The sequence below is a fragment of the Octopus sinensis genome, linkage group LG1 (genome assembly GCF_006345805.1).
Source record: "Octopus sinensis linkage group LG1, ASM634580v1, whole genome shotgun sequence".
Lineage (NCBI taxonomy): Eukaryota > Metazoa > Mollusca > Cephalopoda > Octopoda > Octopodidae > Octopus > Octopus sinensis.
The window spans coordinates 88444475-88458966 of NC_042997.1; the positions used below are offsets into that span (position 1 = coordinate 88444475).

Below are 14492 nucleotides of genomic sequence, written 5' to 3' on the forward strand. Positions count from 1 at the left end.
GCTGTAATCTATACACCATATACAATAAGTATTATATTTTGTTTCAATAAATAAATAGGGTCTTTCATATTTTCTTGCTGTTCCATCATTGAAATATCCTAATATATTATCAAATGTTCTAAATTATGAGTAAAACGGATAAAATTCTTGTAAGCCAACTCAACAAACCAGTTTTGATTATCAGATCTTGTAGTTTCATTTCACATAAGCTGCTAATGTTCTTTATCTCAGACCGTGTGTGTGTGTGTGTGTGTGTGTGTGTGTGTAAGAGAGAGAGAGAGAGAGCATGAAAAATCAATATACAGAGAGGCTTAATTAAATGTTATAATGAAGATTTCTTTCCCAAGAAGAACAAACCCAGTTTTTGGTGTATGAAGACATAGTTGATTAAATCAATTACAATGTATAAGAGATACTTATTTTCTTCCTTCTCATTGGAATGCAAGGCAGAATCAAATGTGATAGAATTTGAAATCACTAGATGGTACTAAACTCAATACTATAATGTATAAATATATGCTGATATTAAGCAACATTACTACTACTACTACTACTACTACTACTACTAATATTAAGATTGGATGTCTGTGAAAATGTCTATATGCCGATGACTTAGTTTTAGCTGAATCTACCAATGAATCAGAGAATAACTTCAGGACTGAAACATATAAAAGAATAAAAGAAAAAATAATGTAGAACTAAAAACCTTACAGTAATCCTAGTCTTACAGCAATCCTAGAAAAAAGTAGTTTTAATCAAAAAGAGAGATGACAGGACTCTACAACAAAGTGACTTTGTTCACTATATAGTAAGAGAGTATACAGGAATTCCATGTGCAGAGGGATCACAGGCAGGCTGATCAAGAAGAGTGACTTGATATGCAGCAGATGCATTGGAGTAGTTATCAGTAAGAGCACCCATGAAATAAATTCTTCCAAAATTCTCAGAAAATTCCTTAGTAGTACTTGATATTTTCTGGTGCCTAATTGAACTAATTAGTGATGGATGAGAATGTTCCAAAAACATAGTAGAGCAATGGTTCTCAACTGGGGTCCATATAAGAATTTTGGGAGTCCAAGCAACAAAATAGTAAATTGGGGATCCACCGTGGTATTTTAAGAGCCCCTGAAAAGATTTTACTTCAGATGTATGTATTGGTATAAGTTGCAAGAAACAGCTAGGGTTTTTTTTCCTTTAACATTTCACATGGATCAACCTACACAAGTTAATATGTGAGAAACAAAATAGGAATTTTGGAAGAAGTTTCTATACAACTAGTTTGTAAATATTGAACAGCTATGGGAGTCCACCAGAATAAAATAATAATCAAAGGGGTCCATAAATAAGAAAAATGATTAAGAACCCCTATAGTAGAGTAAAAATGGGATGAAAGGTGTTCAGGGAGCTTTTACTTTTGCTGGCTATAAAGGGATTCTGTAATGATTAAAGGGTAGATTGTCTGGTACTTGTGTATGAAGTGTACTGTTACATAGTAACAAAACATGGGCAGTGAATGTAGAAGATTCCAGTAAAGGCTGGAATGAAATGAGGAGAGTATAATGCCCTGGATGTATAATGTTTGTGTGCAGGAAGAATGCAGTACAAACAAGCTGAATGAAAAGTTAAGTAGTATACAGATGTAGTGTACAAAAGAGGAGTTGGTACAGATGTGTGATGTGTAAGGAGGATGGCAGTTGGATAAAGAAGTACAGAGCAGTATAGGTGAATGAAACCTGCAAAAGAGGAAGACTAAGAAAGATATGGGAAGACATACTGAAAGATAATCTTAAGAGGTTCAGCCTTGTGAAGAAGATGACAATGGACTGCAACAAATGGTGTAAAACTGAAATGAAGGAGACCCATGTAAGCATGGAAAAATAGATACAAAATAATAATGATGATGATGACTACGATGATGACGATGATGCTTGCACTGACAATAATGACTATCACAAATTTCTAGGGCAGGCTTTAGTTGACTGAATTGGCCTCAGTACATGACTCATATTTACTTTATCAATGCTTGAAGAAGGAAGGGTTGAGGAAATTCAACTTTGGCAAGATTTGAATTCAGAATGAAGAACAAGATTAAATGCAACATAGCATTAAATCTCACAATCCAATGGTTCTACCACACTACTACTACTACTACAACTACTACTACTACTACTACTACTACTACTACTACTACTACTACTATTAGAAACAACAACAACAATCCTTTCTACTATAGACACAAGGGCCTGAAATTTTGGGAGAAGGTGACTCCAGTGCACAACTAGTACTTATTTCATCAATTTCCAAAAGAATGAATGACAAAGTCAACCTCAGCATAATTTGAACTCAGAACATAAAGACAAAAGAAATGCTGCTAAGCATTTATAAGAATAATATCATAAGAATAATAAAGGTTTCAGTTTTTGGCACAAGGACAGCGATTTTAGGAGAAGAGGTAAGTTGATTATATCAACCCCAGTGCTCAACTGCTACTTATTTTATCAACCCGAAAAGAACAAAACACAAAGTTGACCTCAACAGATGTGAAATATAAAGTAAACATGGTATACAAATAAATGAGGATGATGCAAACCTCCTGATACAGGTGAACTTCCGCCTAAGGTCAATTGAGGAAACCCACAAACCTAAGTTCACTCTGAACATCAAGACTAGGTTCCTGTTTCATTTGATAATCCCTGACCTACAGACATGTACTTAGAAGGGTCTTGCCCACTTTTGTCTTTTTCACATCCACCTTTCAATAAATTCCCTTGAGGATAGCAGCTCCCTCTCCCACTTACCTTCCTTTCCAAGTGAAACTTGAAAATATCAAGGAGGGCTTGACCAAAGAGGTGAGTGTCTGTCATCAGACCTTTTGACTTTGTCCATCACACAACCTCTTTCGCTATAGCCACCATACAAGGGAAAACTGCCTTTCTTGCCCATGTTAATGGAAGACAGTGAGGCAACAATCACAATAGATTCAACTGATAGCCAGATTCATCCCACATGTAGTGAACAGCTGCTTGACATAACTTCAAGTCAGCAATACCCAGCCAGTGAGAAAGTACATGCAGAATCGTTTCATTGGATAGACTTGTCTAACAGCATTTATCCTGACTGTATAATTTATTGCAAACTAGTAATACCCCTTGGTAGCATTGTTGTCGGAGGTGGGAGCAATGATGGTACTTTTGTTATTATCATTTAAGTTTTCATTGTCAATGCTTATTTTCATTCTGTGCTTCTCAGTAACTGTATTTATAACTGTATGTTTGTTCAGTTGCCATTTTTTTCGGTTTTCCTTTTTGTTCACAGTTTTTTGTATTTGCAAAACTGGTGAGATGTTTCCACTACTGTGATTAATACTTAGTGATATTGAATCAGTCACAAACAAAGTAACTGGATATTTTTTGGAATATAATTTCGTTTCTATTTTTTTTTTCCCCACTTTTTACTTGTTTCAGTTCTGGACTCGTCTGCTAGAGATAGCAGTAGTTCACTCCAGCTCACAATATATAGAAAACTAAATGACAGAATCACTGGCCTTGCAACAAGTAAACTGGCTAGTTAGAAAATCTCTATAAGAGATGAACTCAGTAACTATACTGAGAAGTAATGTTTACTGCCACTTAATCATGGCTGCTCTGTTTAAATATTGTTAAGCTCATTGTTGGAGGAAAGAACAAAATAATTTTTTCATCAAATAATCCTGGAAGAAAGTCCTTTGTATGTGGAGTTCTTTCACAAGTAGACATGGTAAACAACAACAAGAACAACAACTACAATAATAATAATAATAATAATAATAATAATAATAATAATAATAATGATAATAATAATAAAGATAATAATAATAATAATAACTGCAGTACCAGGCAGTGGCTCTCATGGCTTCTGATCTTAACTGATTGGAAGTGTTATCATGTACATTGTTTTGTCTTGGTATAAAAGATGGGCTACAGCAAATATTCTGCTCAATACCACAGATTTGCTTGTCAGTTGTTTGACTTTAACCAGTTGAGCATGTCACTTAGTGGCTGACGATATGTGCATCTCTGATCACGAGCAGAAGTAGTGGGGGAACATCATAGCCATGTGTTGAGAGGGATTCTTTGGGGTTTGAATAATTCACCTCTGGAAACATGGGTGGTTCTTTCAACATCCTTAAACAACCCTTATTCAGGGACCTTTTGAGCGGGATGGGTTACTCAACCAGAAGAAAATTCTAATTGGGCCCCACCTGCAAGGTCATGTGCTGTTTATCTTTTTATGAGATCACCATGTCGCGCACATATGGTTGTGATGCATGTGCCTGGTGTACCCTTATCAGACGGGTAGTCATGATGGGTATATTGGGCTTCGTATATTTTACCCCAGTGTCACTTTGATGGCATGAACTGCTCTCTCACTCAATAATAATAATAATAATAATAATAATAATAATCCTTTCTACTATAGGCACAAGGCCTGAAATTTTATGGACCCCAGTATGCAACTGATACTTATTTCATCCATCCCAAAAAGATGAAAGGTAAAGTCAACCTTAGTAGAATTTGAACTCAGATCATAAAGACTGACAAAATGCCACTAATCATTTTGCCTGTCATGCTGACAATTCTGCCAGCTTATTACCTTAATAATAATAATAATAATAATAATAATAATAATAATAATAATAATAATGGTTTCAAATTTTGCCACAAGGGCAAAATTTTGGGGGAGGGGATTAGTTGAATACATCAACACCATATTTCAACTGGTACTTATTTTATTGAACCCAAAATGATGAAAAGCAAAGTCAAACTTGGCAGAATTTGAACTCAGGACATGAAGACAAACGAAATGCTGCTAAGCATTTTGCCTGGCATGCTAACAATTCTACCAGCTCACCACCTTAATAATAATAATAAGAACACTCAGAGAGCACAAACCTTCGCCAAGGCAATGCCAACGTCCTCTCAACAATTAGCCAGAGATGATTTTTAAAATGAGAATAAACTCGACTGCTCTCACAAACGAGAATACTAAAAATGAACCCATCCATTCTCAAAAATTAAGTAAAAGAACAGGAAAAATAATCAAGAATCCTTGTCTGGTACTGAATTGATCCCAAAATCTAATCAGTTCGTGCCAGTCACAAGGACAAACACACCTGAAAGTTTCATCTGAATCCATCAAGCAGTTCTTGAGATATCTTGTCCAGGGACAAACAAACAAACATAACTGAAAACAATACCTCTGCCTTTACTAAAGCAGAGGTAATAATGATAATAATAGTAATTTGAATTTGAACTGAGAACATGTAGACAGTTAAAATGCTGCTAAGCATTTTGCCCGGCACAGTAATGATTCTGCCAGCTCACTGCATTAATAATAATGAGGCTGCTGATGATGATGATCCTTTCTACAATGGGCACAAGTCATAGTCAATTACATCAACTCCAATGTGTAACTGGTACTTATTTAATCAACCCCGAAAGGAGGAAAGGCAAAGTCAACCTAGATGATATTTGATACCAGAATATAAAAACAGAAGAAATGTTGCTAAGCATTTTGTATGGCATGCTAATGATTCTGCCAGCTCACTGCCGTAATAATAATAATAATAATAATAACAATCTCTATTTAGGTGCAAAGCTAGCAATTTTGGGGAAGGGAGTTAGTCAATTATGTCAACCCATTTCTTTACTAGCATTTTATTTTGATGACTTGGGAGAATGAAAGGTAAAGACAACCTTTGTGAGATTTGAACTGAGAATGTAAAGTGCTAGAACAAATACCAAAGACTATTTTTCTGATGTTCTAATGATTTTACTAATCCTCCATACTTATTATAATGATATTAATTGGCGGCGAGCTGGCAAAAACGTTAGCGTGCCAGGTGAAAGGCTTAGTGGTATTTCGTCTGTCATTACGTTCTGAGTTCAAATTCAAATTCCGCCAAGGTCGACTTTGCCTTTCATCCTTTCGGGGCCGATAAATAAAGTACCAGTTTCGCACTGGGATCGATGTAATCGACTTAATCCCTTTGTCTGTCCTTGTTTGTCCCTTCTGTGTTTAGCCCCTTGTGGGTAGTAAAGAAATATATAATAATAATACCAAGAAGAAGAAGAAATCAACAACAACAACAATAATAATGATCTCCTTATCTGTCCTTAATGATAACAATAATGAAACAATAGATGGAGTAGATTTTATACTTACAGGTAATTCGAAGGATGTTGGGAAAAAGTCATAACTGAAAAACAGAAGAACATTTTAATTAATTCAAAATCCCCTATTTGAACAACTTAAAAACAGTTCTAAAAAAAAATCATGATTTTAGTACTTGTAGCAGTGGTGGTGGTGGTGGTGGTGGTGGTAGTGGTAGTAGTAGTAGTAGTAGTAGTAGTAGAGGAAATTTAGACAAAGCAGACAATGCAGAATGGAGTATTTCAAGACTAACTGGTGAGTGAAAATCAGCAGCCATATTAATATTCATAATTAGTATCATACATTCACTCTTTATATATATAAAAACACATATATATGTACATATATCATAAATAGACATGCATACATAGGTGTATATACATATATATAAGAATATATGTATATACCACACACACATACACACACAAAATAAAATATTATATTCTCATATCAGCCACTTTACCAATTGGTTCCATATTAGGAGTCTTAGCAATCATCAGAAAAGGCTGAAAGGAATAGAATGGCGTGGTATTCTAATCATTCTGAGAGTGTCACATCTGGTTTGCTGGTTTTATGGCGATTGTAAAAATCAGAGCAAAATCATCCAGGTCAAAAACCCGGGAAGAAAAAAATTTTTCTTAATTTATTGGAGTTATTCCCCTTGGATTGGGAGTTTAAAAATAATGCTTATGTTAATTAGCTATTTGTTTGTAGGGAGGCGTTAGGATCAACGTAAGGGCGGGATGAAATGAAAATGTGGGAGAGTGAGGATGGGAGATGATTGGGGAAGGTTAATTTTAACTGTTATATTATTCCTTCAAATTTCCATGGCAGGAAAAAACTGAGTGGCATGTACTCCAATGCTTATGCCTATATTGTGTCAGCCAGTATGTAAGAACAAATATGGGCTCATGTGTACCTACCAAACGTGTTAGGTATAGAAAACCTCACTTTTATTATAATTAAGGTAGGCACCTTGATGAAGAGAATTCTTTAGCATGATCCTTTACTTAGCTATGTTTACCAAAAGAAAATCATTGTTGTTTTTCTTTTGTGCATAAAAGTACATCATGCCTATCACCAGCAGCAGACAATCACTGCTACTTCCACTGCCAGGACTACCAGATCACATAATTTTGGCCTCTTTGAGGCTTGTCAATGATAGACATCTTGCAGCTGGAAATAGCAGTAAGTGCTGCACTAGCCATATACATAGAAATAAAGATCCAAATCAGGCACTGATGTCACTAAAAGCAAATACGTGATAGTTATGATGTGCTTTTATATACCGAAAAAAACCACTACTAGCCTCATCTTGCTCTCTGCACTCCACAAGACACTGTGCGGTCACTTTCCTGTTTGATGAACCATGAAGGTTTCTGCTGGATCTAGTCTTCACATGCATAGGCAAGCCCTAATATGCTAATAGGCAAACCTTAATATGCTAATTAACCCATAGCTAGGACCCTGACAGGTGCTATTACTCAGTATCAAAATAGAACTAGTGGTTAAGAAGTGTTTCCATATTCTTCAAAACAAAACGACAGTATTCTAAAGTGCTGCTCTACCACTGGTCACTTACGTTTTCCATTTCACTGGATTCTGCTCCTCTGAAAAACCTTTTAACCACTGTCCTTTCTTTCTACTGCTGTTCTGAATTACAAGCCTGTTGCTTGATTCAATAGAGAAGCTTGGATATCCACTGCATCCATCTCCATCCCTAGTCATCTTAACCTAGTCTTCCCAATGGATTGAAGATGGTCTTAGATGAGAGAGTGAGGTTGACTGTGTGCAATTTTTCTTCTCTTTAACTTTTTGGCATTTAAACTGGCCATATCCGGCCAAAATAATCTGTTTTATATTCAAACTGGCCAGATCCAACCTCTCACACTTACCCTACGATATTACTCTAAATAATAATCTCTAAAAATAAATAATCACATCATTGAAATCTCAAAACTAGAAGGTAAGACATGACTAATTCAAATCAATGTGAATAAATAAGCAGTACATTTGACAGAGAAATCTGAATGCAAGAGAATTAAACCAAGTCAACAAGCAAGTCATCTGTCATCCCTAAGGATGAAAAGAAGATCTTTGTCACTCTGACAGATGACCATGGAAATAAGAGTAACTGGTTGGGAGAATTGGCAGATAGAAATAACAACAGTACAGCAATGATTCAGAACAGTACATTCCCATGAAATTATTGCTTTATTCTTTTACTTGTTTCAATCATTTGACAGTAGCCAGACTGAAAGTTTCTAGTCGAACAAATCAACCCCACGACTTATTTTATATAAGCTTAGTACTTATTCTATCAGTTGCCTTTGCCAAACCATTAAGTTATTGGGACATAAGTACACCAACACCAGTTGTCAAGTGGTGGGGGAGGGGGAACAAACACAGACACAAAGACACACACATGTAGACATATACGTACATACATATATACATATATATATGATGGGCTTCTTTCAGTTTCTGTCTACATAAGGATTTGGTCAGCCAAAGGCTATAAAAGACACTTGCCTGAGTTGTTATGCAGTGGAACTGAACCCAGAATCATGTGGTTGGGAAGCAAGCTTCTTATCACACATTCCAAAAGAGCAAAAACGAATGAAGTAGTAAGTAGAAGTGACAGTAAGAACTGAAAAAACCAACACAATTGAGAATAATTCAGTGGTGGTTGGTTAACCCTAGGTCAGTGCTAACAAGTAGATCTATGATTGAAGGCACCTCAGCTATGAGTATTACATCTTTTGTTAAAGATGGTACAGTGCAATTTAGGATGAGATTTGGTTGCTACTTTCAGTGGGTTGAATGACTACATAGAAGCCCCTTCATCATCTTACAGTAACATGGTATTGGAGAACATTTAATTTAACTAAACTAACAAACATATTTTAGAACAACTTACAATTGACCTTCTGCTTTCCCATGATCTCTCTCAACTTGTCGTTTCAAACGCTTTAGATTTTTCACCATCAGATTTTTTCTTGTAAGCTGAATATGGTAAAAAATAGTTTATAATAGGATAAAATACTTGTTTATATTTATGATTTAATAAATAATATCATATATATATATATATATATATATATATATATATATATATATATCACGTAAAAAGCACCATCCGAACATGGCTGATGCCAGCGCCACCTTGACTGGCTTCTGTGCCATTGGCACGTAAAAAGCACCAACCGATCATGGCCGCTGCCAGCCTACCCTGGCATCTGTGCCAGTGGCACATAAAAAGCACCCACTACACTCACGGAGTGGTTGGCGTTAGGAAGGGCATCCAGATGTAGAAACACTGCCAGATCAGACTGGAGCCTGGTACAGCCTCCTGGCTTCCCAGACCCCGGTCGAACCGTCCAACTCATGCTAGCACAGAAAACGGACGTTAAACGATGATGATGATGATGATGATGCATATAAGAAGGGATGACCACTAAGTGGACTTCCAATATGCTAGAAATAGATCACCTACGATCTAACCACAAAGAAAAGAATGTTCTCCAGAAAAATTCAGCAAACACTAGTCTTGAATTTCTTCATTGCAGGCGAGCCAGGATGTATCCACTCCATACTCTGTCTTTTGGTTTCTGTCTCATAATGATGGACCAATGTTTCATCTGTGATTTTTCTGCTCAAAAATTCCTTGCCTTCATTGTTGTAGTGGTCGAGTAAATATTAGCAGACCTCAAGACGTTTGCACTTGTGCTCTGCAGGAAGCTCTCTTGGCACCCATCTTGCACAAACTTTATGGAAACCAAGCTCATCAGGGATGATTTGATAGGCAGAACCATGACTAATCTGCAGAGAACAAGCTACCTCATTGATGATAACTCACCAGTTCACCATTCCATTTCTCAAGCTTACTGAATCTTCTTGTCAGTGGTGGAAACTGATGGGCATACCTGTATTGTGCTAAAAGTCTCCAATGAATTTGAGCACTTGACACACCTTCTGGCCAGAGAAATCAGATCACTGCTCTTTTCTTCTTTGGTGCATATTGCCAGTGGAGCAGCCATGCTTACGCTGTAAAGCCAGAAAGAAAAATGGTGTGATCAGGCTCAAACTTCGATCACATGACCACAATAGTACCAACTATAAGCACACATGCACAGAAGGTAGTGTGACAATAATAAAGATATGTTATGGTGAAAGTGTGGATAATTTTTTTACTTCCCCTTGTGTAAATACATGTATATATATGTATGTGTATACACACACACACACATATAATTGTCACTGAATATGACTAAGCTGTTAGAACACCAGTTTGAATTTAGACATTTGACTATATATATATATATATATATATATATATATATATATATATATATATATATATATATATACTACAGATATGTATATATACACACATCTATATATGCATATATATTTTATTATTAAAAAAGATATTAAACATACACACATGCAATTTATACATGGACACAGCTAACTTTACAACTTGTCAGTATTTTGATAGAAAACAGATATAGTGAAAGTATCATTGTAGCTAACTGATTTGTTGCACTTGTTACAAAGACAAACAAACAGGGGGGAGAGGACACACATCATTAATTATATAAGCCGATGTGTGTGTATGTGTGAATGCATCTGTATGCATGTGTGTTGCAAAAGAAAAAACACAAAGAATGCCTCAGTACACTTATTCAATATTAATTCTCTCTACTATGAAAAAATAAAAAAGAAATGCTATGCTGTAAGTATATTTATTCTCCCACTTCATTTATATTTCAGCAGTTCTTCTGTCTATCGCTCTACTGATGACTTTGGCAGAAGCCTGAGAGACTGAATGGAAACAGAAAAAAGGAAAACAGTTTCAACATAGAGGTTCTCTCATAACGTAACCCCTATGAAATATTGTTCCCTTTTATTTTTTAGCAAGCTGTTTGTGGGCATATGTTGGTAATGAAGTAAATATAAATGGAACTTCTGTTGGTTCTGTTGATGAATATTGCAATTGTTTCATCATGGGAATTAGTTACTTATTGTATTATAGTATAAATGGACAAACATTCCACAGACAATCATATCTTTAATGTAACCTTCAAGCAGAATTAGCATAACACTGTTTGTATGAATTATTGATATTGTCATCTGATGTGCTTCCATTTATTTCTGTTTACCCAGTTTTGCTCACAAAGCTTAGACTGACCTGAAGCTATGGCAGAAAACACTTGTCCAAGATGGTATGGAGTGTGACTGAGCCTGGAATCTCATGATTTTGAAACAAGTATCTTAACCCTTCAGCCATGCCTGCATATTATCTTGCTCCTTGTCTATGTCCTAAAATAAACCCAATGGGACAACTCCAAAGTCTTTCACAATCAAAGGACACCTACAATGATGATTGCGACCACAACTGACAATATTTACATTGAATTTCTTACGTTTATTAATTATCTTGTAAGGGAAAGATGCAATGATTTGATAAATGAGCATTAACAGAAATATCTTAAAGCTCTGTGTGTGTAGTTGTGTATCTACTATAGATGTGTATTCCAAAAACCAACAAAGTCTTCAAGGCATGACATGATGTTTTTGTTGTTTTAGTTTTGTCCCAGAATATTCATAATTAGTATTATACATTCACTCTTTATACATATATTTACACTGATGGAATGGCAAGAATAGGTATATGAACTTAAATACATTAGCAAGTAATTGACCTAATTTCGGAGAGCAAATGACTTGTCTTTTCACCAACCAGGTTGAAAAGTTCAAAATTTAGGCTATTTTTAGTAAACTAACACCATGTGTATGAACAATTTTGGCTGGACTAGTAACTCTGCTCAGATGGTATCTGAAATGTAGTTAAATTCTACCCTGATGAAGCAGTACCAGTAATTAACAACAAAAATGCACACTAAGATGCTTAATTTGCAGTGTGAACTAGCTTGCAGCAGAAACATATGTAGGTACTGACATTAAAAGATGTGGTTAACTATATAATAAAACCTGGATATGTAAATCGCTGTTCTCCTAATTTTTATTAATTTATTATTTCTTCTCTACTGACACTTTGTAGTCTCTATAGAGACATATGGATTTACCAAACTGAGGATTTATGGAGTATAGTAAACTAACTGGAGTTCATCTACATTCACTGAGGTTAGGTTAGCCAGCATTGTTAACCAGTAAAAGTGAACACGGTACCCGCCAGGATTGTATATCCCTATTAACCAATTTTGGAAATTTACCTTTATATATATATATATATGTATATCATCCTTGATCAAGCTGAGCTATGATCAAAAGCATTCAATCTATGACCTTCCTGTCTTTTGGGTTATGGAATATATCTATGATTACATTACATATGTATTTTCCGTCTTTCAAAAAAGTAAATTCTAATTTCAAGGATATTAGACTGTTAATTCTTGCAGATCAAGCAACCATGCGATGGACTTCCCTATTGCTTTTGATGCATGAGCATCCATTTGTTCAATTAAATGAGCTGTTATTCATTAAATTAGAATTTAAAGTGGCTGAGTATTCCACATACATATGTATCTTTAATGTAGTTCATAGCAGAATCTGTGTAAGACTGTGTGACAAAGTTAGACCATTGGATTACAGGAACTATCCATCTGACTGGCTTCTACATAGTTTCCATCTTCCCAAATTCACTCACAAGGCTTGTATTGACCTGAGGTGGCTATAGTAAAAATACAAGTTCAAGATGACATGCAGTGGGATTGAACTCAAGAGTTCATGGTTGTGAAGTAAACATGTTAACCACACAGCTTTGCCTAAGCCCAAACCATGCAGGAGTGCAAAGAAAACATGTGCTGTGCAATTCCAGAGGCAACTCCTGGCCTTCGTTCCCAGCAGACCACTAGTACCTGACCTGCAACAGAACCTTCCAAGCTCACATTGGCCTGATCAACCACAGCCAGATGCACTGTTACCTGTCTTTTTCACCCATGTGATGTCCTTGGCCATCATCAACACCAATGGATGAACATTTATTATACCTAAGCCCAGACCATGTAGAGACTCACTCATTGACTTCTTTTTAATTTGCTTGGCAAAAGGTTTTGTAAGGAAATTTCAGTATAAAATAATGATAAATGTTTCTAAAGTTTTCATTTAGTGTTTGTGATGTTGTAATTCCATGGAGTAGTATCTTGATGTCTGTTCAACAATATCAAAGTTATGAAGATTATAAGCCAATCTCCAGTTAATACAAATGCTGGATTGTTTTTTTCAATCATTGGAATTCTTTCACAGCATAAAGATGATTTCATACCTCCATCATATTACTTACCACAAGTTTTTTTTATTGCTTTAACTGTTTAGCACCAGGCCAATCCTCCTTGAGCAGCCCTATGACCAAAGATGTTCCAACCATGGCCAAGCTATATCATTTTGTATATTGTGGTGAGAAAAGTGGGAAGTGGTGAAAAAGGATCTTCAGACACTGGGCCTCATTGAGGAACTAACAAGAGACTGGGAGATGTGGCGATTTAATGTACTTGATAAGAGGCGTGAAGCTAAGTAAAATTACTGTCTTCCATATATACAGGTTTGTCCCTTCAGGTGCCAATGCCACTTGAAAAGTACCCAAGTTTCTTACAACATGGAGATTTCTTACCTCATGATGATTTCTGAAATGAAGCATCCTCTGGTGTTCATGCAGATACAATCCTGTGTAGTTGTCTTTTGAGAATTCTCGGTCACACCAAAAGAAATCCCAGTCTTCTTCACTGTAAAAGTTAGAACACGATTTACAATTTACAATATACACACACTCACAACATAGATATACATACATACATATGCACGTGTGTGTGTGTGTGTGTGTGTGTGTGTGTGTGTGTGTGTGTGTGTAAGCATGTATATGTATCATTGTCCTCCAGAGGAGTTTAAAACTAGAAACCTATAGGAACTCCTCTATGCTGATAACCTTGTTCTTATAGTTGAATATGTAGTAGAATTAGAAAAGAAATTCCAGGTGGGGAAGCAAAATCAAAAATGAAAGGGTCTTTAAAATTAAGTTAGCAAAGACCAAATTTCTAGTAAGTAAGAAAGCAAGCAGACACTAATTCCTTCAAGTTTGAAATGTAGAAAAGGTGTAAATAGAGGTTCCATAAAGTGTGTCCAGTGGAAGTTGGGGACATAACACAAGAGATGCAGTAGAATTATAGGAAGGTTAACAAAGAAAGCAGCCTTGACTGGGTAGATCTATGATAAAGAAAATTGCAGCCTTGAACATTCCATTTATTATTCAAATATACTGCGTCTAGGAGTGCATGTAT

The 14492-nt window shown here is 35.8% G+C and overlaps 1 protein-coding gene across 6 annotated transcripts in view; it reads right to left on the minus strand.

The window, feature by feature from the left end:
• LOC115211979 (probable tubulin polyglutamylase TTLL9) overlaps positions 1-14492 on the minus strand; it is a 58141-nt gene that overhangs the window by 22369 nt on the left and 21280 nt on the right. For all 6 annotated transcript variants that reach the window (XM_036502682.1, XM_029780765.2, XM_036502681.1 and 3 more), the window contains 3 exons: positions 13829-13940; positions 9113-9198; positions 6205-6238 (listed from right to left, as the gene is read on the minus strand). In XM_036502682.1, coding sequence (XP_036358575.1) covers positions 6205-6238; positions 9113-9198; positions 13829-13940 — 232 coding nt within the window. The remainder of the gene's footprint in view (positions 1-6204; positions 6239-9112; positions 9199-13828; positions 13941-14492) is intronic.